The sequence below is a fragment of the Orcinus orca genome, chromosome 1, assembly GCF_937001465.1.
Source record: "Orcinus orca chromosome 1, mOrcOrc1.1, whole genome shotgun sequence".
NCBI lineage: Eukaryota > Metazoa > Chordata > Mammalia > Artiodactyla > Delphinidae > Orcinus > Orcinus orca.
Window position 1 is genome coordinate 188,597,581 of NC_064559.1, and position 26,833 is coordinate 188,624,413.

The following is a 26,833-nucleotide window of genomic DNA, read 5'->3' on the forward strand; positions in this document are numbered from 1 at the left end:
CATGGCTATCGTTTATTACAGTATTAAATTTTCAAATGTCTTCCCAGCACCATTAAATCCAGACTCCTTAGCCTGGCCTCAGGGCTCTACTGGCCTCTGCTGTCCTCATCTCTAGCCAGTCTGGCCTTGCTGCTCTTGGGCAAAACGGGGCTTTTCTTGTTTCATTGGCTACCCAGCTAGGAGGTGCCAGGGTTTGAACCCAGGCACAAGCCTTGGAGCCAAGCTGATAATCACTACACTGTACCGCCTTTCTATGATGCCTGGTCTCAGCAACGCCTATAACAAAGGAAAGACAGGCCTGAAAATGAAGTAGTGAAGGGATTGGCTGGGTCACCCAGGAGCCCCAAGCTTGTAGAGCCCCCCTTGGTCTCATTGGCAAAGAGAAAGGCTTGATCAAGTGCTCCAGCCAAGTTTTGTAGGTCCAATAGAGCAACCCCTGCCAAGGGGGAGGAGCTAAGAGACCTTTTATAACCTCTCCTGGTGTAAAAATGATGGGCAGCTGTAGTGACCAATCCTAAATCTGAGATCTCATAAGAGGGTGGGACTTCATGGCAGGTCCTGCTGTGTTCTCCACTGGAAGATTCACATAGTGAGCTCAGTGTCTGGGCAGAGCAGACTTCTTACAGGAATTCTGCAGATGCCTCATATTCCCTTCCTTTATTGCCCTATGGATGGATAATTTATCATCTGAGAAGGGAGTATAGATCCCAGTGTAGCTTGCTTAATAGTCACGGTAGATTAATTCCAACTTTTCCCAGTAATGAGGTGGGGGGAAATCCCTGATTGACTGGGAGCATCAGGGGGCCTTGAGGCTCACAAAGGGGGGCTTGACGGCAGGTCTCCCAGATTGCTGTGGTGCATTAATGACCCAACTGTGGGAAGAGCCTAGCCCAGGGCCTGACGCACGTTGATGGACTTGTTTAGTAATTATTCTTGTCCTGGTTTGGACAGAGTTCAGGAAGACATGCTTCTCTCTGAGGCTCGGGGTAGAGTGAAGAGAACACCAGCTCCGAGGGGACAGCTTCTAGAACCAGTCAAGCCTTAGTTCAAATCCCCACTCCTCCACGGGCTAACTGTGTAACCTCGGACAAATCACTTCCCCTCTCTGTGCCCCGGTTTCTTCATTTGCAAAGTAGGGATAATAATAGTATCTCTCTCAAAGGGTTGAGGAGAGGATAAAGGGGTGGTTAGAGGATTCAAGGTGAGGATCCAGGACCATGCTTAGAACATGTAGGAAATACTAGACAATAGCTATTTTTGTAGCCGGACAGACCTGGGTTTGAATCCTGCCACCAGCACTGACTACTGTGTGATTTGGCTGAATGCCTTGACTTCTCCGGACCTCTGTGTCTGCATCTGGAAATGGGATTGCTAACAGTCCTTGCTTCCAAGGGTGGTGGTGGGCATCCTCTAAGTAAGGCATGGGTGAAACTGCTTAAACCCCAGGCCTGGCAAATGGTAGGTACCGACGGTGCAAGGGAAGCCCCTCCTGGGAGTGGCAGGGGCCTGCTGCCGTGCTCTGAGGAAAGCTGGGGCCCTTCCCAGCTGCCCCGCCCCAGTTGTGACGCCCTTACCCCTGCCTGTCTGAGGGGCAGGAAGGAAGTGAGGAGGGCGCCCGCAGCTTTCCCTTTTCTGCCCTGTTTCAGGCTCCTGGCTCCTTCTCTGCTCCAGGCTCCTGGCTCCTTCCCTGTCAGTGCCTCGGAGGAGGGGAGGCAACACCATGGCCCCCCGTGCGGCCGCCATCCGCCAAACCTGCTGCTGCTTTAACGTTCGCATCGCCACCACTGCCCTGGCCGTCTACCATGTGGTGAGTGTGCAGGCGGCCCGGGACACTGTGTGTGCGTGTGTGTGTGTGAGGGCGGCCCCGATCTATGGAGACCCCTCGAACGGGAGGACCGTTGCTCACCACCTCCTCTTGGAACCCTGGACAAGTCCCTGCCCTGCTCCGGGCCTTGGGCTCCTTCTCTGTCCAAAGCGGGGGAGGGGACCCTGCAGCAGTGGCAGGAGTGGGAGGCGGGGTCCTTGTTCTAAGCGAACGTACCTCACATTCTCTCTGAGGCTCAGTTTCTGCCTCTGTGAAATGGGACCTGTAGCAGCCACAAGTTCATCCAGGTACAAACGGAGCAGCAGATGTGAAAGTGCTTTGGAAGCCAGGAATCTTGAGAGAAGTGTGAGCTGGGATCATTGTCAGGAAATGGGGTCAGGTCGCAGGCATGGGGCCTGGGCCACTGGAGGGGATGAGAAGTGCGAATCTCCCTTTTGTGCTTCCAGAGGGGAGGGAGGGGGCTGTATCCTCTTAGCTTACATACGAGCAGGGTGCCTGGCCTGGCCTGAGCGCCTGTGGGCCCAGCCGAGGAGGAACGGGCCCAGAGGTTCCCCTTTGGAGGCTGGTGTGCACAGCCGGGTACGGAGTCTTGTCTCTTATTAACTCAGAGTGACTCTGGGTGAGTCACAGCCCCTGGGGCCAGAGGCTCCCCCTCTGTCTTGATGGCTGAAGGTTGGGGTTTCTGTTCTGCCCTGTCCAGAACTATCCCCCCAGCCCACAGCTCCAAGCCACACTCAGCTCCCCCAGACCTGGGGGCCTTCCTCCCAGGGTGACTCAGGGCCTGTGGTTAACAGTTCTTTTATGAGCCTGGAAGGTCTTCCTCAAAATTAGCCTAAATCTGGCACACTGTGGTGGGCCGCTGGAAACTGCTCAGACCTGGCTGCATCTGCTTCCTGCCGCACGCAGAGCAGGCAGGGCTGTTGGCAAGAGCCCAGCCTTCGGAGGGCTGGTGCTCTTCAGTGTTTGGTGAACAGCCTCTGGATCCAGACTCCTGTGTGCAAATCCTGGCCTCATCACTTCCTAGCTGTGCAACCTCAGGCCACTTACTTAACCTCTCTGAATGTCCGTTTCCTCGTCCAAAAAATGGGCATGAGAATAATAATACTTCTCTGTTAGGGTTGTTCTCAGGATCGAGGGAGTAAATATCTACAAGGCACAGAGCAGTGCTTGACAGGTGTTTGAGGGCTTTATTATTAGCAGTGCCTCAGACACGGAGCCTGCTGCCAGCACACCTGTAAGTCAAGCAGTCAGACCCCAGAACACTGATTTTGGGCGGGGCTCAGAGGTTGCTCTGCCTAGCTTCTCCAACGCAAGAGTGCTCCTGAGAGGAGTGAATGGCTCTTGACTGTCCCCAGACCAAGTCCTTAGGGCCTCTTCAAGCTCTGAGATTGTGCAGCATTCTTGGAAACACAGTGTAGTAAGCAGGGGTGTCGCCGTGGGAAGCAGGCCCCTGGGTCCCTACCCCTGCTCTGCCACTAACTGGCTATGTGACCTTGGACAAGCTGCTCCCTTGGGCCTCAGTTTTTCCTTTATAAGATGATGGACAAGAGGGTATGGACCAGCTCAGAGGTCTCAAACTCCAATGCCTCCAGGGGCCAGGCAGCTCCTGTAAGTGAGCGTAGTGGGGCAGATGGACCTTGCAGTGACCTGGGGAGCCTGTTCTGGGTCTATTCTGGCGGCCGCTCTCTGTTTCCGCTGATTGTTGCCATGGAGGAATGTGGGCCCCAGCAGCCGCTCTTTTGACATTTGGAGAAACAGGAAACAGAGGCTTTTATGTCACAATTTCTGCTGTTTCCATGTTCATGACTGATTTGAGGTAAAAAAGAAATCCCTGTGCAGACCAAGTCAAATCCATTTGCAGGCTGCTGGGCCCTGAGTCTGACTTGCAAACCCTGGGTTTTGTAACTCTTGCGGTTTCTTTTTGATCATGCCGTCCGAGGTCCTCACCTGTACACAGTTAATGACATCAGTTCCTGCCCAAAGAGCTGGAGAATGTGTGGGCAAGTGATCAAGGAAGGCTCCTTGGAGGAGGTGTCACTGGCAGAGGTGTAGAGTTTGGTTGTGGGGAGTATGGATGGGGAGGGATAGGTGTGCAGAGGTGTGGAGGCTGAGGACAGTGGCTTGTGCAGGGGACCCTACATAGACTAACCTGGGGGCTTTAGGTTGGGCAGCAAGAGGTGGGAGGGATTTGGAGGGACAGGCTGGAGGCTGGGCCTTCACTATAGGGCACTATTGATATTTGGGACTGGAGAATTCTTTGTTGTGGGGACTGAACAGTACATTGTAAGATGTTTAGCGGCATCCCTGGCCTTTATCTACAAGATGCCAGTAGCACACCGCCAGCTGTGATAACCCCAAATATCTACAGATATTGCAAATGTCTCCTGGGGGTGAAATCACTCCCAGTTGAGAACCACTGTCTTTCATGTGGGTCATGGGGAGCCATGGGATGTTCTAGACCTGAAGGCAGGAGAACAGAAGAAAAGTCTGGAAGCTGTACAACTGGCCCCGGGAGGTCTTCTCTGGGCTGGGGTCCTTGAGTGATTCCAGCGGAGGGTCATCCTCCTGCTTCCTCTGTAAGAGGCCTCTGCTCCTTCCCAGAAAGGGCAGGGCCTGGGGACTTTCTCTGTGGCCTGGCAGTTGGGTGGCAGGTGTGCTGCCAGGGCCTCGAACATCTGGATGGAAAAAGAGAAGCTGCCATCCAGATGTGTTGATCACCCAGATTGGTCGTCGTCTGGAGCCAGTCATGGGCGACGGCCCTGCACACGGAGAGCTATTCGTGGACTGGACCCCTCTGGGGAGGGTTAAATCGGGCTCTTGGCATCCTGAGACAATGCCCCACTTTACTGAGTCATCGGGGCATTATTACTGGAGGACCTCCGTGTCCAATGGCTGGAGGACCTTCCTCAGCATTTCACTGGGTTTGTGTAGACGATTCCCTGGTTCATGAACGTTTTCTGACTCCAACTTGCACACACAGAGGAGTCAGAGAACTTTTGTAAATTGGCCTCTTTGGTTCTGGTTTGCCTGGCAAGCCAAAGCATGTCTGTCCCAAGTTAATGGCGGGAGATAGGGACCCAGAAGACCTTTTTGCCTAGAAATATCTCCCTCCCTAACCTCTCCTGTCCAAGGCGCCTGGAATTCCATTAGAAGTGTGTTGTCTGATCAAAAGCTTAAAGCTGTGGCGATTTCAACCCTGTAGCAACAGGATACACCAAAACAGGGCCAGGAGGAAATGAGACTGATGCTGGCCATGGCTTGTCTCTGGGTTATAGATTGTGAAAGCTCTCATTTTTTGCTACTTTTCTGTATTCTCTGTATTTGGTACAATGAACATGTATTACGTTTTAAAATAAACGTTTTATTTTAGAACAGTTTTGGATTTACGGAAAAATTGTATAGCACAGAGTTCCTGTATACCCCACGTCTGGGCTCCATGACTGTTAACATCTTATATTAATATGGTACATTTGTCACAACTGATGAGTCAATATTGATACACTATTATTAACTACCGTCCATACTTTATTCAGATTTCTTCAGCTTTTCTCTAACGTCCTTTTTCTCTTCCAGGATCCCACGTTATATATAGTCATGACACCTCCTTAGATTTCTCTTGGCTGTGAGAGTTTTCAGATCTTCCTTGTTTTTGAAGACCTTGACAGTTTTGAAGAGTACTAGTCACGTATTCTGTCAAATATTCATCAAATGGGACTTGCCTGCTTTTCTCATGGTTAGACTTGGGCAATGTGTTTGGGGAGGATGACCACAGAGGTAAAGTGCCCTTCTCCGCACTTCATATCAAGGGGGTGTACTTCCGCGTGTCTTATCACTTGATGTTGACCTTGATCACCTGGCTGAGGTCGCGTTTGTCAGGTTTCTCTACTGTGAAGTGACTTGCTCTACCGGTGCTCTGGGGTCTGACCACTTGACTTACAGTTGTGCTGACAACAGGCTCCGTGTCTGAGGCACCGCTAATAATAGAGCACTTAACCTCCATTATTTTAAGGAGCCTCCAGTGAAGGCAGATTTGTTCTCAAACGTGTCTTTCTTTTTGGTGCCCAGCCCCAGGCCAGCACATGGGCCTGACTCACTCCTGGCCTCTGCCCTCTAGGGATTCCAACCTGCCAAGGAAAAACTGTGAGAATGGCGTTGATGGATGACAGTGCTGGCTCTTATGGGGGCACAGATGAGAGGCCTTAGCCCAGCCCTGGGGTGGATGCTGGGGATTCAGCAAGGGCTTTTGGGAGGAGGCCGGAGTGATAAGGATGAGTGGGACTTTGCTTGGGAATGTTGGGGGGGAAAAGGGCATATGCTTGTGGAGGGAGCAGAGAGCAAAGGTGGGGAGGTAGGAAAGGCCAGGTGATGCTCTGGAAGCACGGAGAAGCTCATAGAGCTGGGGTCAAGGGCAGGATGGTCGTGAGGTGTGGTGGGGGAGGCTACAGAGGTCAGCAGGGTTAAGACTGGACCAAATGCCTGACTTCTTTCAGGCTTCATGGTAGAAGGATGGATCTCTGTTTGACCCAGTTCTCTCATTTAACAGATGAGTGAACAGAGGCCCAGGAGGGTCCCTGACTTGCTCCAGGTCACACAGGGAGGTGGGGGAAGGTCTTGCTCCAGGCCTCAGCTACCAGCACCCAGGTGTGTGGGATGAGCCAGCAAGTGAACAAATGAATTCTTTACCTGGCCCACAGCCCAGGGGTGGTCTGTCTCTCTGAGAGACCCTTCTGTCACCCAGTCTTCATTTCTTCTTTATGGTCCAGCTCATGGGAAGCCTCCTCCTCCAGGAAGCCCTCCTGCTTGTCCTCCTCAGAATTCCAGTGGCTCTTCTCTCTCTGCTCCACTTTCGGATGGAAAAGATCACAGACTTGTCTCTATCACTCACTCATGATGTGGCTTTGAGCAGGCAGGTGCCTTTGCTGTCTGAGCCTCAATTTTCTCTTCTGTTAAATGGGGCCAGTGGTCCCAGTCTCAGGGTGACTGTTTTGAGGTATTGAGCTGATGTGACCCCACTGGAGAGGAGGGCTGGCAGGCGAGTGCCCAGTGTGGGCTGTGGGACGTGACCAGAGGCCACTCCCCTTTCGAGAGCTCATCTGTTTGGGGCCTAAAAATAGGTCCCAACTGTTAGGTCGTCTGTTAGAACCTCTGCCTTCACGCCTGATGCTCCCATGTGGGGTAGAGTGGGAGTCGTGGCCCCTCCCCAGTGCCCTGGCCAAGGGCCCCTGGTGGGAACTCAGTTGTGCTCCCCATCTCTGGGGTGTGCACTCTGCCTTCTAGCTTATAAAATGTTGGAGCCATCGAGAGGACCACTGGACCCCCTGGGCCAAAGCAGGGTGACATGCAGGGCCTTCTGGGGGCAAAGTTGGTCTCTTCCTGCACCAGGCCTGGTGGGCCGAGTGATGGTGACCAGTCATCTGTGTGAGGTGGGCCAGGACAGGCCAGACCCCAGGCTGGGCCTTATCCCCTCCCCACTTCCTTGTTCTCAGGCCCAAGGGAAGGGAAGGGAAGGGAAATAAGGGGCTTCTGGGAATGGGGGGTAGGGAATGGTGGTTCCAGACATCGGGCATCACCTTGGTCAGAGGGACCCACTGCTGTCAGAGGGCCATAGCTGGGAGAGGCACCAACCTGGGGGAGGGTCCAGGGGCTGGTGCAGGGGCTGGGGCCCCACTCAGACCCGGCCCCGTGGCTGGAAGGCAGAGCCTGGGTGGGCCGAGGTTCTTGGTCACCACCCTAGTCCAGAGCCTCCCAGGAAGTGAGGCTTTTATTTTGAGCCCAGGGCAGTGGCCTGGAACCAGGGCTTCGCTCTGAGCTCACTATGAGGCCTGCATTGGTCTCCCAGGGGACCCGCACCCCACCAGGGGAAGGGGAGGGTGCACAGAACCTCTAATGAGGCAGGAAGCTGAGCAGGGAGCTGTACAGAGTGAGGCGCCGGCTCCCGCCTTCCACCCCACAGCCCTGCTGCAGGCCCGGCGTGTCCCTCCCCCTCCCCGAGCCTCAGTTTCCTCCCCTGTCAACTGGGGGCCAATAACTATGACCTGCAAGGTCAGAGACTCAAAGGAAACCAGGTGGGAGACACACCTAGCACCCAGCGAGTGCCCCACACATTGTAGCTACCCCTGGAGCCCCCATTTGACAGAAGAGGAAACTGAGGCTTGGACAGGCCAAGCGACTTTGCAGCCCGGGGTAGGTAAAGAACAAGAGCCCGGGTGTCCTGCTCGGGGCCCAGGCTCCCCTGCTGCTGCTCCAGACCGCGGTGGGGGAGGGGCAGGCTTCTTGGCAGCAATGGGGTGAGGTTCAACCGTAATATCCGGGGGGCCTTGTTCTTAGAAACACGGAGCCCACATGCAAAGATGCAGTCTCAATGGCACCTGCAAAACGGGGGGAAAATGGGAATAATAATTGAAGTTGCCTCATAAGGCTGAGGTGAGGACGAATGAATGAGTGTGTGTCAGTGTTCAGAGGACCTTGCCTCTCCTAAATGCTCCAGTAATAGTAACTTTTACTGTCACGTGGGGACCTTTGCCCTGAAGGTAAATAAGGAATTGATGTTTTATGGGGATTGTTTGGTGGGTGCAGGGTACTTCTCTAGATACTCAAGAAGTGGAGGAGGATGGGGGTGTGGACCAAGCCTGGAGGCTGACTCTGAGCTCCCAAATGGGTGCCTATAAAGGATGACCACTGCTCCCCCTACCAAGAATGACAGAAGCCACTGGGATTCACTGGGCCAGAAATTTTGCCCTTAGTGCCTGCTCCTTCAGGGGAAGGCTTGCCATCCTGTCTTCTTTCATGGGGGCAGGTCTGAAAGGTCAAAGGGCAGAGAGCAGAGGACAGGCCTTGCTGGGCTGTCACACGCAGGGCACAGGCAAGGGACAGGGCTCAGAGGATGACACGCTGGCTTTCCTGGACGTGGTGCCAGAGCGAGCTGCTCCCGTCCTGGCCCTTCCCACCCTGCAGGGTGATGAACCTTGGCACACGCCATCCGAACTCTGTTCTCTGCCAGCTCCCGGCCTTTGTACAAGCTGTCCCCTCTGCCCGGGGTGCTCCTTCTCCCACCCCTGCTGACCCCAAAGTCACATCCCTGTAAAACCACATGTCCCCCTAGCATCTCCTGCATCCCTCCACTGGCCCAGCCACCCAGAAGCTGCCATTTCCTGGGGGCCTCCTCTGTACCTGGCACATGGTAAGCCCAAGTCACAGTTCCCCAAGAGAAGCTTGCAGTTTCCTAAATGTGTCTCACTCTCTTTTGCTTTCGTCCCTGCTGTTCCCTCTGCCTGGAACACCCTTCCCACTGCCCTTTGGGAGAAATCTTCTTTTAAGACTCACTGCCTCTCAGAAGCCTTCCTGGAGCCCCAACTCCTGGACCCTGAGCTCCCAGCGTTTCCCTCCATCCCAGGGCAGCTCCCACCCCCACCTGCTGGGGTCCTGGGGGTCATGTGGTCCGCCCTGGAGGCCCGGAGGCTCACCCAGCCTGATCCATCTGTGTAATCCCCAGGGTCTGACCCGGTGGCAACCAATCTCGATTTTATTTTACTTTTGCAAACCTTTTATTGATGCATAATTTATATAAGTGCATATCTTGGTGACCTTTTTCAAAGTGAACAGCCAGGTAACCTCTACCCAGATTGAGAAATAGGATGGGACCAGCCCCCAAGGGCCCCTGGTGTCCCCACCTCATCACTACGTGGGCCCCACTGACTTCTTCCAACACACGTAGTTCTAGAAGTACCCAGGGATGAGATTACACAACATGGGCTCTTTCTTTCTCTCAACATTGCATTTGCGACCTTCCTCCGTGTGGCCGTGTGTATCCAGCTCATTTCCCCCTTGCTGTATAGTAAGTATTTCACTGCATGAATATATCACAACGTATTTGGCCTGTTGTACTGGGGGAGGACATTGGGGTTGTTTCCAGGGTGGGCTATTACAACGGCCACGGGGACCTGTGGCTTGGAGTCCACACCAAATGCTTCTGCTGGTCACTCGATCTTTCTGAATCATCATCTTTGGTAGCAGACATATGTCACGTCATGTCCTCCTTCCTCACTACAGCTTTGCTAGTGGGTGGAGCCTTCTCTCTGTTCTACAGATGAGGAAACTGAGGCACAGAGGAGTAAAGGGGCCAGGCGGGGTTGTGGGGGGACAATTAATAGTAGGAGGGGGCGGGGATGGGAGGGTGGACAGCAGAGCCGCAGCCTCCAGAGGAGCCAGGCTCCCAGGGAGGTGAAGGCTGCCCGGCTGGGGCCACAGCTGAGCCTTGGCTTTGGCGGGGGCGGGGGGGGGGGCACATCGTGATGTTTATCTGGGCCAGCTGGGGAGGTGGCTGGGGAGATAGTGCTGCAGCGGCGGGGGAATGATCCCCACGCAGTCGCCCCCGATAAGCTGTGACAGGAAATATGGGGTGGGGTTGGGGGAGGGGAGCTTCCTCTTGACGCTGACACATCTGGTTCTTTGCTCCCATCCTCTCGCCAGACAGCCCCAGGGGACCCCCAGGGAAAACAGGGTGGGTGGGTGAGGTAGAGGGGACTGAGCTTCAGGGTGGGGGCGATGCTGCTGCTGCTGAAGACGAAGAGGACGACAGTGATAATAATAACAGTCTGAGTGTCAGAGCCCCTGAGTTCTTAGGCCGCCAGAGCCGGAGGATGTAGGGTCAGGGTGGAGCAGCCCTGGAAGGGGAGAGGGGCAGGAAGGGCTGTGCACTTGGGACCGGTTTCCCATTGTGCAAACGGCGTTATCTCTGTTGGGAAGGGTTGAGGACAAGCCCAGGCCGGACTCCTTGTGCCGCTTCGGCCGCGGCACCCACAGTCCCTGTTCTCCTTGGACGTAAGTGGGTAAACAGTCCTGACCTCACAGACTTGTGAGGAGAAGTGGAGTTAACAGACAGGAAAGTGTCCACGCACTGGCTGGCACATAGTAAATGCTCACTGAGCATTGGGTGTCCCTGTAAATTTTATCCCCCGGAAGCTCAGAGGATGGGTTCCTGCCTGCCTGCTTATGAGAGGGTGTGTCTTAAGCCCCCCAGGAGGTCCGAGAGGGTGGGCCCATGTTCTCGGACCGGGAACTGGTGTTTGATCCCCAGAGCCAGGGGATCTGGTGTCACCACCATCAGAACATGCCCTCACCTCTGCCATCAACAGCAGCAGCACAGCATGACCTGACTGTCATTGCAGTTAATTACCACTTCCCAGCAGCCCTGTGGTTACCTCTATCACCAGCACCCCTGCAGCATCCACCGCCACCTCTATTATCACTGCCCAGAGGGTCGTAACTGTCACCGGCCTGCCAAATGCAGCCACGGGACGGCCAGTTCCGCCTCCCAGCATGTCACCATTGTCAGTCCCGCCTGACCCTCATCTCTCTTCCATTCAGCTGCGGCATCGCCATCGTTATGGCCACGGCCATGTTCAGTAGTGCTCTCATCCCTCCACCCTACCTGATTCTTCCTCTCCTCCTACAACTGCTGCCCCCTTCATTTCAGCTCAGGCTGCTGGTTGCTTCTCAGAGCCACCAGGAAAACAAGTAGAAATTCTCCTGGCCTCCCAGCCACTTCCTCCATTGCTCAGCTTAGGGAAGTTGTGTTTGTTACTGAGAAAGAAGAGTCGGGGAGGGGATGAAAATGAGAACTGAAACCAGGGAGAAGCCGAGGGAAGAGGTGAGAAAGGGGAATGGAGAGTGGAGGTGGCAGTGGGCGTGCTGAGCGTGGCCAGGACTGATTAGGTCATGCAGCCCGAGCCCTGGTGTGGTGTCAGGAGGACTGAGGCTGATTCTGACTCTGCAACACGCTTGCTGTGTGGCCTTGGGCTGGCTACTGCCTCTCTCTGGGCTTCACTTTCCCACAAGTGACATCCCCTCTTTCAGGCAAGAGGCCTTCCCTGCCTCTTCCCTGCCCCCGAGTTTCACTGGGTCTGTACTGCTGGCTCTGGGCCTTTACACACGATGATCACTCTGGCTGGAATGCTTTTCTCTCCTCTCTGCCATGGTCAAGCTTTTCCTGTTTGTGAAACCCTCCCTGTGCCTTCCAAACAGCTGTCATCACTCCCTCATCAGGGGACTCTGAGTCCCCTGCATGTCCCATGTCGTGATTCTAAACACACTGGTCACCTGTTGGGTTCCCCTGGGGACTGTGACACTTGCAGGCCAGGGTCCGTGGTTTTCCCAGACAGGGCCTGGAGGCAGCATGTGCTCAGAGAGTGTTTACTGGATGAAGAAACGAGGGAGCAAGTGTGTGCCTGCCCAGCAGTGTGCACTGATGGAGCACTTGCTGTATGCCAGGGTTGGCGCGGGCGCGTCATTTGACCTGAGAGCAACCCTACGAGGCAGGTCCAGTTATTAGCCCCATTTCCCAGATAAGGAGACTGAGGATCATAGAGGTTAGTGGCTTGCTCAAGGCCACAGAGCTGGGGCTGGGGCCCTGGCCACTTGATTCCAGCACCTGGCTCTCAACCACGTGATCTCACCATGTGGAATTAAGGTACAGTGAGTGAGGAGATGCTATTATGGAGGAAAAGTTGGGCGAGTGAATGCCATCTGCCTGGGCACTGTGGGAGGAGAGAAGCCCCGTTCTTGTAGCAGGAGGGCATGAGTCATGGCCCAGGCAGGTCCTCAGAGATCAGGGAGAGGGCAGCTCTGTGTCCAGGTGGAAACCAGGGCCGTGAGGGGAAGGGGAGGGCCAGGTGGCCTGGGAAATCTTGACTCTTGGAGTTTCCTGGCCTCTCCCAGCTTATGCTACAGGTAAGCCAGGCACTTTCTGGAATTACAAACAGCTCTTGCTTGGGGACTTGGGTGGAGCAGTGAGGGCCTTCTGATGAGTGGGGTGCAGCTCTGGGGTGGGAGACCCTGGGCAGCCTAGGTGTGACGTGCTGCAGTTGGCAGGAGTTCAATCATTCCAGTGCGAATAGGGGTGACTCTCCACGTTGACTGGAGGAGGTAAACTGAGATCACGGAGGAGCCAGGACCTGGCCAGGGTTACACAGCCGTGAGGCGGTGGGAGCGGTCTCAAGTTCCAGCTGCTGTCCTCTGAGCTGCGGGTGTCCAAGGATGGGGGTCAGCTGCCAGATGGTTGGTGAGACCAGGGCTGGGCCCCAGAGCAACCACTCAGCCTTGAGTGGAGCCTGGACCCTGGGAACCCAGGCAACAGGGATCACATCCCAGCCTGGCCACGTGACACAGGGCGTGTGAATTTTCCTTGCTGAGCCTTTATTCCTCATCTATACCATGGGGAAAATGTTGCCTCTCTTGCAGGGTTTTGGGAGATGGTGGTGCAAGCCTGTGTGTACAGGTCCAAGCACACGGTAGGTGCACAAGAAATGTCGATTCCTCTCCACCCCATCTCCTAGGGAGCTGAGACGCCTATCTTTCTCCTGGATCAGGGACTGGTGTCTTCCATTGAAGGTTAGGGGCCAGCAGAAGGTCTGAGTCAGACTCTGAGGTTGCCCTGCTCTGTGACCTGGGGCTAGTTCTTGCCTTCGGTGAGACTCAGGGTTCTCGTCTGGCAAACGGGGACAGAATTATCTCCCTCTCTCTACAGGATGGTTGAGAAGGTGAAATGGAGTAAAGGATGAGGTTGGTTTTAAACACAGGTGGTTTTTACAAAAGTAGAAATGCTTCTGGTGTCTGCTGCTGCTGCTTGCACAAGCTGTGGGAGGTGGAGGAGGTGGCAGAGGGAAGAGGAGGGGTGCCCTGCTGACTCTGCTGGGCGCCCACATGGGAGTGGCCGAGGAGGGCAGGCCTCAGGCAGAGCTAGGAGGCTGGGAGATGCTGGGAGGACAGTGGAGGGGGGAAGAGAATCAGATCCAGGGCCCACTGGCCTGGGTTTGAATCGCGGCCCTACAGATGATCAGCTGGGGGGCTTTGGACAAATTACTGGACTTTTCTGAGCCTGGCTTTCCTCATCTGTGATATGGGGGTGGGAGCATTAAGAACAGTCTCTTGGCTGGGTTTGGGAGGATCGCTGGGATGGTGTGGGTGGCAAAGCTGGCACGGAGTCGGGCTGTACAAATGTCCCTCCTCTTCCCTCCCCTTCCTGGGGTCCCAGGATATTCAGGAGGCGTGGTTGGAGAGGGGCAGCTGGGACGCTAATGGCAGGATTGCAGACATGGTGGCAGGGCTGTGGGAGATGTTGGGGCCAGAACTGAGGATCTGGGGAGTGGTTTGTGGGTTAGCACTGGTCTCCAAAGTGGGGTGATACCCAAGGTGACCACTGGGGCCTCAGAATGGCAATATTAGAATTTCTAAATTTGTCAATCATGTTCTTTGTTCATTTCTGGATTTTTTTGGTATGTGTGTTTTATGATGTTCATTATAAATCAAGACAGGAGCACATGCATATAATTTGGAAATCAAGAAATAGAGAGTAGTGTGTGCAAAAGGTTTTGTTGACATAGGCACATGATCAAAATATCTGAGCCCTCTGGGGTCGGGGCTAGCAGGGCTCTGAGGTGACTCGGGGAGTGGGGTGTGTGGGAAGGCATCAGGATAGCACTGGGACACTGGGACTCCAGTCTCCACTTTGTCCCCAACTTGCTGTGTGTCCTTGGGCGAGCCACCTAACCTCTCTGAGCTTAGAAAACAAGCAGAAGGAACTTATAAAATAAGTGGGCAGAGGCTCTTTCCAGTGATTGGACGTTGGGGTTGTCTGATTCTGAGCTTCTATCTAGATCTCAGACAATCCTGGACTCTTGGGACTTCAAAAGCCTTCTTGTGCCACGGCTGATGAATGCTAGCGCCCTTCTAAGCCCAGCTGTGGTGACTCATTTGTGCTCTGCTGGCACACCACAGGAGCCCCAGAGCTCCCAGTCTTTCAGGGTGCCCTGTTCTGTCCTGGACTGAACCGTCATCTGCCTCCTTTTCTCTCTTCCTCATTACAGGGGAAACTGGGAGAAGAGGGGCTGGAGCTCCAGGCTTTAGGGGATGAGGAAGCCACATTTCTCTCTCCGAGCTGTTTCCTGTGGGTACCAGCCACAGCCCCCGCCATGTCTGCTTTCCGCTCTGAGCTGTTTTCCACTCTCCTGGTGAAACAAAGCCTTTCTGGTTCACCCCACACCACGTAGAGGGGGCAGCTAGAACAAGCTCACTGTCAGCCCCCTGGCACTCTCCTCACGGTACTGCTAGACTGCCCCACGTAAGCTCACACCAGCCAAAAGCAGATTATACTTGCTGAGCACCCGCTGCCAGCCTCCAAGCTCAGTGCTTCGCCAGTACAATGCAATTTGTTCCTTATTAAATCCAGCGTTTGCCAGTTTCCAGATGAGGGAATTCAGAGAGGTAAAGTGACTTGCCCAAGGTCACATAATGACCTGGATACAAATCCACCTCTGACTGGCTCTGGAGCCCAGTTCCTCATCAGTCTTCTCTGCTGTCCCTTTCTGTCCCCTGAACAAGATGTAATATGGTAGGAAGACAAATCGAAACCTATGTCTGAGCTAAAAAAACCCACACAATCAGCTAGGGGGAAACAGATGGTGGGTGTCTATTTGCTTGTCAGCCGAGCGTCAGTTACTAGTGAAGGGCCGCCTAGAAAGCCAGTGTAAACTTAGGCCATATTAATAGAGGTAGGACATCCGCTACAAGGGAGGAGACATCTTGTTGGCAGAGTGGGCAGATGGCATCTGGAGAAGTGTGTGTGTATGGTGGGGGGAAAGCCTTGCTGTAAGAGCATGGACACACAGAAGGTTGTGAGTTCCCCGTGGTTGGAAGCATTTAAGTAGAGGCTGCATGGCACAGTATTCTTGCATTAGAAGATGGAGGGCAGGGGTAAGGTGACCTCCAAGGTTCTTTCAATCTGCAGTTTCGTGGCTGGACTTCAGTTATTGCCAGGGCCATGGCAACACTCATGCCCATTAGATTTGCCCCTTCTCTGTCATTCTTAGCAAGGTTCCTCTGAGGGAATAGGGTTTATTCGTTCATGCATCCATCCCTCCGTCCATCCTTCTGTTCATTCATCTACAACAGCTAGAGCAGTGAACAAGAGAGACACAGTCCTTCCCTACCTAGAACCTATAGTCTAGAGGGAATAATAACAATAATAATAGCACAGATTGAGCGCTTACTATTTGTCAGGTACTCTCAGTGAATTATCCCATCTGGCCCCACTGCAACCGTATGAGACACGTGTTATTATTATCTCCATTTTGCCTATGGGGGTTGAGGGGCCATGGGGGCTGGGATTCACCGGCCAGATGCTCCCAGGCCTGTGTTGATGACCCCAAGAACTTGAAGTTCTGTGATGCTCAGATGCTGTGACTAAGATCCCATGATGCTCAGAGTTTGTCATTATAAAACAAGGTGCAGAGCAGGGGCCCAGTCACTGGTGAGAGCCCTCAGTCTCCCCCACTTCCTCAAGCCTGACCTTCAGAGGTCACAGTTATCACTTTACGGATAACTGGGTGTGGTTCTAAGTGCCCTCTTGGGATGTTCTCATTTACTCCTCCCATCTGCCTCCTTAGGAAGCTATCAGTATTATTCTCATTGTACAGATGGGGAAACTGAGGCACAGAGAGGTCAAGTAACTTGCCCAAGCTCACACAGCTAGGAAGAGGAAGAAGGAGGAACTACGAGCTTGAGCTGTCTACCTGTACAGGCCACACTTTACCTGGGGTGCCCCACTGACCCGCATTCCATCTCCTCCAGGACCCCTCCTCACAGGCCCTGACTGCACGCCTTCGGGGTGGGAGGGGTTGGTGGCGGAGCTGTGCAGGCCCCGGCTCACTAATGCTCTGTTCTGTCCCCAGATTATGAGCGTATTGCTGTTCATTGAGCACTCAGTGGAGGTGGCCCACGGCAAGGCCTCCTGCAAGTTCTCGAAGACAGGCTACCTCAGGATCGGTAGGTCCAGGGGAAGCCAAAGTGGGGTGGGGTAGCAGGGGGATGGGCACCGGCTAGGGGTGGAGTTGAGGCTCTGCCACTTGTCCTTTTTGACGTCTGCAAATGGAGAAATTCCACTTGTTCACCCTGAAGTCTCCAGGTGTGAGAGCAGATAGGATGGCGCTTTGCAAACCAAATCAGCTTAGAACGGTGACAGCGGGACTCTCCTGCTCGATAGCAGCCCGTCACCCAGAATAAAATCGCAGCTCCTCATGGGGGCTCCAGCCCCTGCTGCCCTCCCTGGCCACATTCCCACACCTCGTGGCTCCGTCCACGCTCCCCCTCACTCCCCACGCTCCAGCTGCGCTGACCCCACCAAGCTGGGCCCTGTCTTGGGGTCCCTCTCTGGACTCCTGGCCACTCGGCCCACAGGCCACCTCCTCAGAGGCCTTCCCCCACCTCATCCTGGTAAAAGCAGACCCCAGGCCTCCTTCCCGCCCTGCACCCTGTGTCATACTGTCCTGTGTCACCTGAAATGTTCTGTGTGCCCCTCAAGACTGAGAACTACAGGAGGGCGGGGCCTGGGCTTTCTGGTTCACGGGCATAGTGCCCACACCAGTGGTTCCCAAAGTGCGGTCCTTGGAACCCCAGGTGTGGGTTCCTGGGGGCACTTCCGGGCCCCTCACCGCCCTCTTTGCCTTTCAGCGGAACTGATCTCCAGCTTCCTGCTCATCACCATGCTTTTTATCATCAGCCTGAGCCTGCTGGTGGGCGTGGTCAAGGTGAGTGCCTGGTCGGGGAGGGGAAGGGGAGCCGGGATCTGCGGGCTGGCAAGGAGGCCCCGCTGCCCTCCTGGGTCCCTCCTATTCACACCCACTATGTGGACAGCACTGGATGCTGGGAGGTGGGTATTTGGAGGAGATCCAAACTGCACCCTAGAAATCTTCACACTTACTTTTTGGAAACCCCCTTTTTCACACCAGATCCGTCAGGTTGGAGGCCTCGGTTCCCTGTGAAAATACACCCTCCATGCACGAGGGTGTGCACAGCCGGCTGCGGCCACTGCCGATCATTGACACTTCGGCTGAACTAGCTGGCAACCCACATCCTTTTGAACTGCAAATGGTGGCAGGGAATTTGGTAGAGAAGAAAAGACGGGTCATTCTGAGGCCTAGGTAGAGGGGAGAAAGCAGTGGGTTTCGAAATCAGTGAGAGGAGCAGAGGGGAGGGTGTAGATGCGTCCAGCTCGGTGCCATCCAGCTGGCGATTGAGAGGGAGAGGCGGGCTGTGACTCAGCCTCCTGCAGAAAGGAACTTGTCTGTCCCTTGGCCCCCAGCAGGGCAGGAAGCCAGGGCCCCGCCACATAGCCACGAGAGCAGACCTCGGAAAGAGAATACTTCCTGGACAGACAGTGGTGGACTGGCACTCCCAGCGCCGGCAGGATGGGGTGGAGATTTGGTGCTAGTTTGGAATGTCTCCACCTTGCCTGAAATGCCATTGTTCACTCCCTAGCTAACGCTGCTCTCTCGGGAGCCCTACACCGCAGGGGGTGATTTCACCTTGGTTCCCGGTGGTCCATGCAGAAACACAAATGGTCCAGCTAGGAAAATGGGTCAGGTCATCCCCGAAGCCTCTGAGCTTCAGTCTGGGCTGTTTCGGCTGCCTCCTGAGTGATTTTAGACAACCACGTGAGAAACCACGAAACCACCTTTTCTGTGATTTTTGTCCCCAGCTGTGGGTTCCTACCCATTTATACTGGTCATAGTGGTCACTTGCTTTCAGTTGAAGGAGAGGGACTTCAGCCTCAGCCTCCCAGGGTCCCTCACTATGACTGAACATCCCCGGGGGTGGCCCACACAGAGGCAAGACCCACTGTTAAAGCAGCACTAGTTTTTTCACCTCCGGGCCTCGGGACAGCCCTTCTGCCGCCAATACCCTCCCCTTCCCTCCTGCTTCTTTCCAGCTCTAGCCCTGGTGCCCTCACTTCCAGGAAGTCTTCTCTGATCCCTCCTCATTTGTCAAATGGACACAAAGTCTTTGGTCACTGGGTTCTTAAGAGCGAGTTGAGGCAGACCCTGGTCCTGGAGCCCCCAGGCGCTTATCTCTGTAGATGGGAACTCTTCCCGGTTCCTCCTGGGACGCCGAGACTGCTCACCCTCAGGTCCTGGGCCTTACCTTCTCCCCGCGCCCAGAGCCTCACTCAGAGGAAGGCATGTGGACCCCCATGGGGTGACCTCGGCCAAGATCCACAGGTGATTCAGGAGAGCACCGAGTTCCCCGGGACGGAAGGGAACTGTGGGCCAGGGGGCCCGTGGAGCCATCAGGCTGCATGGAAGCGCCTTGTGCAAGGGACCCCTGACCATGCTGGGCCTGCCTTTCAGAACCGGGAGAAGTACCTGCTGCCCTTCCTGTCCCTGCAAATCATGGACTTCCTCCTGTGCCTGCTCACCCTGCTGGGCTCTTACATCGAGCTGCCCGCCTACCTCAAGTTTGTCTCCCGGAGCAGCAGCCGGGCGGTGAGTATGTCCCATGTCCCATAGCCGGCCAGCGGGGGAGGTGCAGGAGCCCAGGCCAGTGAGCGTGGGAGCCCCCAGGGCCCTTTCTAGTCGGTGAGCTTGAGCAAGTCCCTGAGCTCCTCCAAGTCACCCCACATTTCTTATTATTTTTTAAAAATTTATTTATTTATTTTTGGCTGCGTTGGGTCTTCGTTGCTGCGCGTGGGCTCTCTCTAGTTGCGGCGGGGGGAGGGGGTGCTGCTCTTCATTGCGTTGCGTGGGCTTCTTATTGTGGTGGCTTCTCTTGTTGCGGAGCATGGGCTCCAGGCATGCAGGCTCAGTAGTTGTGGCTCGTGGGCTCTAGAGCACAGGCTCAGTAGTTGTGGTGCACGGGTTTAGCTGCTCCGTGGCATGTGGGATCTTCCCGGCCCAGGGCTCGAACCCGTGTCCCCTGCATTGGCGGATGGGTTCTTAACCACTGCACCACCAGGGAAGTCCCTCACCCCAGGTTTCTCCCTGTAAAACGTGTCTTGAGATCATGTCTCATCAATATGTCTTATGAGCATTACATGAGGAAAGCGTGCACAGGGTGCTTAGCACGTGGTAAGAACGGAAAAAATGCCAACCACGTGTGAATTTACACCATAGGAACCGGGACATGCCCCGTTTCCCTCCCCAGCCCCTGTTTTGTCTCTCCTTTGTAACCACGTTGAAGAAAGGAAGGTAAGGATGGTGAACATCCTTGGTGGGAATGCCCGCGATGCCTGGTGCCAATCACAGACGCAGTTCCCCAAAGTTGCTTTTCACACTTCCCCTGACTGTGGTCCTTGAGGAGGCTGAGAAGCTACATTATAAGCCCCTGGGCTGGGAGTCAGGAGACCCTGGTTCTAGTCCTGGGTTTGCACCAGCCCATGGTGTGAACGTCTGAGAAATGGACCTCCATTTCTTTCTGGGTACCATGGACCAGGGAGTCGTCGATGTCTCTGGCTGACAGTCTCTCAAGCTGAGGGGCCACTGTGTGTCCCGTGGTACCCGGGCCTCTGGGTTGGGGCTGACTTGCTTGTCTGTCTTCTTCCTCCAAAGGGCCCCTCCAAGGTCCCACTGATGACCCTGCAGCTCTTGGATTTCTGCCTGAGCATCCTGACTCTCTGCAGCTCCTACATGGAAGTGCCCACCTATCTCAACTTCAAGTCCATGAACCACATGGTGAGTCTGGGCTGAGGGTCTGCTCCTATCACTGGCTCTGTGGCCTTGAGCAAGTTGCTCTCCCTCTCTGTGCCTCAGTGCTTAGGCTGGGTTCTCTAAAAGTGGAGCTTGGAGAGGGATTCTTGTGTGAGTGATTTCCTGAAGGAGAGCTCTCAGGAAGAAACTTGAAAGGAATGAGGGAAGCAAGTTAGACAAAAGGAAGAAGCCAGGCAGACATGTGGCTTTAGAAGTAGTGCTGCTGGATCCCAGAGTGTGCCCTGGAGTATGAACTGCAGCGCAGAAATAGTATTGGTGTTTTCATTGCTGTCTGACAAATGATCCCCAAACATAGTGATTTAAAACAATAAACAGTTGTTACCTCACATAGTTTCTGAGGATCAGGAATGTGGGAGTGGCTTAGCTGGGTTGTTCAGACTCAGGGTCTCTCTTGAGGTTGCACCTGAGATGAGGATGGGGCTGTGGATGCCAAGGGCTTGACTAGGTCTGAAGGATCCACTCCCAAGCTGGCTTACTGGCGTGGCTGTGGGATCTTTGGCTCGGTTCCCCACCGTGTGCGCCTTTGATGAGGCTGCTTGAGCATCCTCATGTCATGGCTGCCGGTCCCCCCCCCGCCCCCCGCCCCGGTGAGTATCCGAGAGAGAGCAAGGAAGAAGCGGCCCTGTGGTCTTGGAGATCACACTCGCCTCTGCCACATCCTATTATTTGTGAGAAGTGAGTCTCTAGCTCTAGCCCACACTCGAGGGAAGAATGTCAGAGGATGTGTGCACATGTTTGCAAATGCCACAGCAGTTGTCCCACCAGAGCAGGAACCTTCCATCAACAAGTCCTGCTTGTGAGGTGCCCCTAGGGGACGAGGCATACCTCCCAGGTATTTCAGGATTAGGTGGTTCCCTCAACCAAGACTATCCTCCAGAGAAGGACACGGGTGTGGCCCACCAGCTGGAGGATGGGGCAGCAGCCAGATAATGGTCACCTGGACAGGCGTCAGCTGCATCTGTCTCCCTGGGTTTGCCCACCTGTCAGATGAGGCTGATGGTAGGTGGCCTCCTAGGGCCCTTGAAGGGTTGGGCCATGATAATGGCTGTGCCACTGCACGTTCCTGTGTGCGTGGAGAGCTGGCTTTTATTCCTCGATGTGTGGGTACTGTTAGAGTTCCTTATGGCCAGAGACACTGACGTGGCCCCCACATCTGTCGCAGAATTACCTCCCCAGCCAGGAAGGTATGGCTCACAACCAGTTCATCAAGATGATGTTCATCTTCTCCATCGCCTTCATCACTGTCCTCATCCTGAAGGTGAGCGGCCCCTGCCCCACGGCTCAGGGAGGGGTGGAGAGGCTGATCTGCCCCGGGCCCACCCATGCCAGACTGTTAGGAGGCAGGGAAGTGTCTCTTCCACCCCCGCGCCCCCTGCTTTTGGCTCCTAACTCTAGCCCTCCCCACACCAGCCCCTGTGCCCACACGTGGGATCCTCGGGGACGCCCCCTTTAGAGCAAGTGGATCTGTGAAGACCCACCTGTGTTCAAGGGTCGGGGACTTAATGTGTCACTCAGAGAGACCTGATCCAGGGGAAGGAGGAGCTATTTTGTCTGGAATTAGATTCAGGAAGTCCTGGGTCTGAATCCCAGCTCTCCCCTCACTAGCTGTGTGGATGGTTTTCAAGTCACTTCTCTCTGGGTCTTGGGTCTCACCTGTGAAAGGGACACCCTAAGTCTTGCTTTGCCCATGTTAACAGCTTTACGTGATTCAGGCACCAAAATGTAGATGAGCCCTGAGGTCACATTACTAGAGGTTTGGTGATGAGAAGGGTGGAGGGGATTGGTTTTGTTCTTCTCACGGGTAGTCAGGCCCAGAGGATAGAGTCCTGTTTCAGGTCCCAGTTCTTGGAGAAATGGTGACAGACAGGAGTGCAGTAATAGCAGCACCACAGGACTTCCCTGGTGGTGCAGTGGTTAAGAATCCGCCTGCCAATGCAGGGGACACGGGTTCGATACCTGGTCCGGGATGATCCCACATGCCACGGAGCCCGTGTGCCACAACTAAGCCTGTGTGCCACAACTACTGAGCCTGTGCCCTAGAGCCCACGAACCACAACTACTGAGCCCACGTGCCACAGCTACTGAAGCCCACGTGCCTAGAGCCTGTGCTCCGCAACAAGAGAAGCCACCACAATGAGAAGCCCGCGCATCGCAACGAAGAGTAGCCCCCTCTCGACGTAACTAGAGAAAAGCCCATGTGCAGCGATGAAGACCCAAAGCAGCCAAAAATAAATTTAAAAATTTATATTAAAAAAAAAATAGCAGCACAACAGGAGGGTGAAGAGGCAAGAAAACGCTGCCGTCTTCGGGAGTCAAGGAAACCAGGGCAGTTCAGCTTGGGAAAGAAATGACTCAAGGGGGACCTGATCGCAGCCTCCAAGTACCCAAAGGACTCTCATGGGGATTCTAGAGGCCACAATGGGGCCCTGTGGCCGGAAGCCACAGGGAGGCTGATGTCGACTGAAGAAAAGGAAGGGCTTTTAAAAGTGTTCTTTTCTGATTGTGAAAGTAACATATGATCACTGTAGAAATTTAGAAACTACAGATGAGCAGAAAGAAGACGATCAGCCCACCAACCACCGCCACTCGGAGAGCAGCACCTCTGATATCTGGGTGCATTTCTGCCCCCTCTTTTTATGTGGGTGGTGTAGCCAGACATCACTGCCTCCTTACATCCCAGGCCCTGAGTAGTCTCTGCTCTCACCCAGTGCCAAACTGGAAACAACTTCGCTCCTTTTAAACTTTCCTCAAAGGACTGACCTAGCGCATTAGTGATGCACAGTGAGAACATTCCTGAAGGCTTGGGGGGACCAACGTGGAGGTTTACGTCATATACTCTGCTAGAGAGAAACTGCCCAAACCCCACCACACACCTCCATCCCTCCCCACCCCCTCCTGTTCTTTATCTTCATCCAGTGGGAGTTCTCTCTGTACCCCGACTCCCAACCCTGCCTCACTGGCTACCCTTCACCTACTTGCTTTGCCCTGGCCCTTCGTACTTCATTCTTTCATAATTCATTTTATTTATTTCTGCTCCTTTTAAGTCCCCATCATGGGGCTCCATAAAACAAGGGACCTTCTAGATGCCAAGACCTGCTCTTCTTCCTTTGGGGGCAGAGAGAGACTTATTGGCTATTGTTCCTTGAACACACCCCTGGGGACTTCACTCCCCACCCTGGAACCCTTCTCCCCAATTCTTACATCAATTGCTAAGAGAGAGCCGTTGCTCACATTATCTGACAGATATATACATCCATACATATAATTTTTCTGCATTTATAAACATGGGATACTACTGCATACACTGTTGGATAATCTGCTTTAAAAAAACAACATATCGGGCTTCCCTGGTGGTGCAGTGGTTGAGAGTCCGCCTGCCGATGCAGGGGACGCGGGTTCGTGCCCCGGTCTGGGAAGATCCCACATGCCGCGGAGCGGCTGGGCCCGTGAGCCTTGGCCGCTGGGCCTGCGAATCCGGAGCCTGTGCTCCGCAGCGGGAGAGGCCACAACACTGAGAGGCCTGCGTACCGCAAAAACAACAACAACAACAACATATCGTAAGCAGTTTTGAAGACAACATTTCCCACTGTCAGCTCTGTCTCAGGTTGGGCGGGGCCACCTCAGGAGATGGTAAGCTTCAGTCCTCAGGGGCGGAGAAGCAGAATCTGCAGGATTATTGCCAAGGAGGCTGGAGGGCGGTGCAGAGGCCTCTAAAAAGCTCCTTTCTGTGATGAGTCTGTGGGGCAGTGAAAAGGGAAACACCTGGAACACCTGAGACGGGCAGGTGAGGCCCCCTCCAACCAGAAGAGGGGTCTGACCTTTCAGGGTAAGCTGGGGGTCTCCAGGAAGCGCCCAGCATCTGTCCTGGGTCTGCTGGGTGGTGAGAAGGAGGGTCACAAAGCACAGCCTGACCTGGGCCTTTCTTCTAGGTCTACATGTTCAAGTGTGTGTGGAGATGTTACAGATTCATGAAGTACATGAACTCGGCCGAGGAGAGGAGCAGCTCCAAGATGCTGCAGAAGGTGAGCCTGCTGGGGGGGTCAAGTCCTAGCTCTGCCACTCACTGTATCATTTAGGGCAGGTCTCTCTGCCTTGCTCGGCCTCAGTTTCTCCACTCGTAAGATGAGGGTTGGACCAGAAGAAATGGGAAGATCTCTTTCCACTCTGATTGTCTAGGATTCTATTCATTCATTCATGCATTAAACATTTTATGCTTCTTACTCTTTCCTGGACTCATATCCAGCCCTTTGGTTGCAGAGAAAACTAAGATGCCACCCTGTCCTGGAGGAGAGTATAGTCCAGAGTGAATCTAGACACAGAGATCCAATTACAACTTGGTGTGAAGCACAGGGGCAATGGGAGCATGGAGGAGGCACCTGGTTTCATCTGGGGTGTCAGGGAAGGCTTCCTGGAGGAGGTGACACTTGATCAAGTCTTAGACTGTCAGCGGGTACAAGTTAGCTGGGAAAGGGGAAGGGGCCTTCCAGGCAGAGGGATTAACTGCGCTTAGAAGCAGCTGATTGGAAAAGTGATGGGAAAAGTGCAGCTGGTTTAAATTACTGGAGGCTCACTTTCCTCAACTGTAAAATGGGGATTGTATTAGTCAAGAATTTTTTGGGTTGCAAGTGTCAGAAACCCAACACTCTCTCACTTATGTAAAAAATAAAATGAATTTTTTAGCTTATAGAACTTGAAAGTCCAATGTAGGTCTGGCTCAGGCATGGCTGAAGCCTGATGTCCAGACATGATCTTATTTTCAGGATGAAAGGCAGCCCTTTCCTCATGGTAGCAAAATGGTTGCCGAAATCCCTAGGCTGTCATCCCACCCTCTCAGCAACCCCAGCAGTAAGAAAGACATCCCAGAAGCATGTCTGATTGGTCCAGCTTGGGTTACAAGCCTATCGCCAAACCAGTGACGATTGCCGGGGGATGAGATTCTACTTTGAGCGACCACCCCATCAGACATGAGGTCTCATGTCCACTCCCCCAGATCAGAGGGCTGATCAAGTCTTCTGAAAGCACATGGACTGAGGATGTTTTCCCAGGGAAAACAGTGTGTTGTTATCAAAACAAGGGGGCTTGATGCGGAACAGGCAGAGGCAAGTCTGTCCATTACAGGAACAGAAACCGTACCTGTCTTATGCATGCCATGCCTAGCACATAGTAAGTGCCCAAGGCATGCTAGTCATCATCATCATCAACATCATTTTGCCAGGGGTGGGGGTTGGAGCCCCTTAACCGCAGGTTGGGGTAGTGGTCCCATCTGGTCAGTTCTCGGCCCTTATCTCTCTGTTTCTCCCAGGTGGTCCTGCCATCCTATGAGGAAGCCGTGTCTCTGCCATACAAGATTCCGGAGGGGGGCCCAGCACCACCCCCATACTCAGAGGCGTGACATTCACCAGGCCCCAGCCCTGGTGCTGGGAGGGGCGGAGCTACCTCGCAATCCGCTTCTTTGCTTAGGTGGCCCCTGTGGCCTGGGTGAACCACCTGGCTGACTTCAGGACAATCCGCTTGTGTCCCACTCGCTGGCCTGCTTTTCCTGCGGGGCCTGGGAGATGCTCACAACTGGGTCAACCCCTTTAGGCTGAATGATTGGGTCTCAAAAATTCAGTCCAACAGCACTCAGCTTCTTTTGATCAGCTCTGACGTTGGTTTAAACGATTGGTCTTTCTAAAGTCAGTGAGTTTGGTTAAATACCTCTCAACTTGACCAGTTTTACCAAGTGACTGACAAATCAAAAACACACTTGTCATTTCAGTGAAAACAATGTGGTCAAACAAAAGAGTCCATTGTGTCAGTTTGTAAATAGTTGTCAATTCGCAGAGCAATTTAGTCAAGTAATCATCAGTTAGTCCTCCCCACCAAATACATCCATCCATTTTCTTCCAATAGTTCCTTAAGCAATTATTAAGTCAGCCAACCCTCAGTTAATTTAGAATAGTGATAAAATCCAATAATAAAAAAATCAACTTAGCCCCCCAAACCATTCAATTCAATCTAGTCCAATAACCGGCTGCCCCCTGTGGTCAATTCAGTACTTGTGAGTCCTGACCCACAGCCCAACCGTTGCCAGATAGGTTGTAGGCCACCCAATTCTGCCCGACACTTGTGGTCGAGCAGAAATTCAGCGCTGAAATCAGGCAAACCCATTTGTTGGACTAAATCCACAGGTTAGTTCAGTCAAAACAGGCAAACCCTTTGTGGGCACAGTCCCCGCCCGGGGGGTTCGTGTTGGTGGGGCCATAGGGGAGGTTTTGGTCCCTGCACCCCCTCTTTTGCCTGCTTCCCTGGGAGTTGGGATTCCCGAGGTCGCTGACCCAAAGGCGGAGATAAGGCCACAGAGGCGGGTTCTCTGGGGTCTGCGAGGGGGGTGCAGAGGGCGAGGGCTGTGCAAGGGGCTCCCCACCGCACCCCTGTGTCATTGCTTTGTGTGACGGGGAAGAAGTTTCAATAAAGCAGCAACACGCTTCTC

The 26,833-nt window shown here is 54.1% G+C and overlaps 1 protein-coding gene across 1 annotated transcript; it reads left to right on the forward strand.

Moving 5' to 3' along the window:
• Positions 1-1,618: 1,618 nt before the first annotated feature.
• On the forward strand, positions 1,619-26,833 carry LAPTM5 (lysosomal protein transmembrane 5). The gene is made up of 8 exons (XM_004266560.4): positions 1,619-1,807; positions 16,552-16,645; positions 17,330-17,406; positions 19,006-19,140; positions 20,203-20,325; positions 21,524-21,619; positions 24,291-24,383; positions 25,664-26,833. The coding sequence occupies exons 1-8, from the start codon at positions 1,721-1,723 to the stop codon at positions 25,751-25,753; spliced, it is 795 nt and encodes a 264-aa protein (XP_004266608.1). The 5' UTR covers positions 1,619-1,720; the 3' UTR covers positions 25,754-26,833.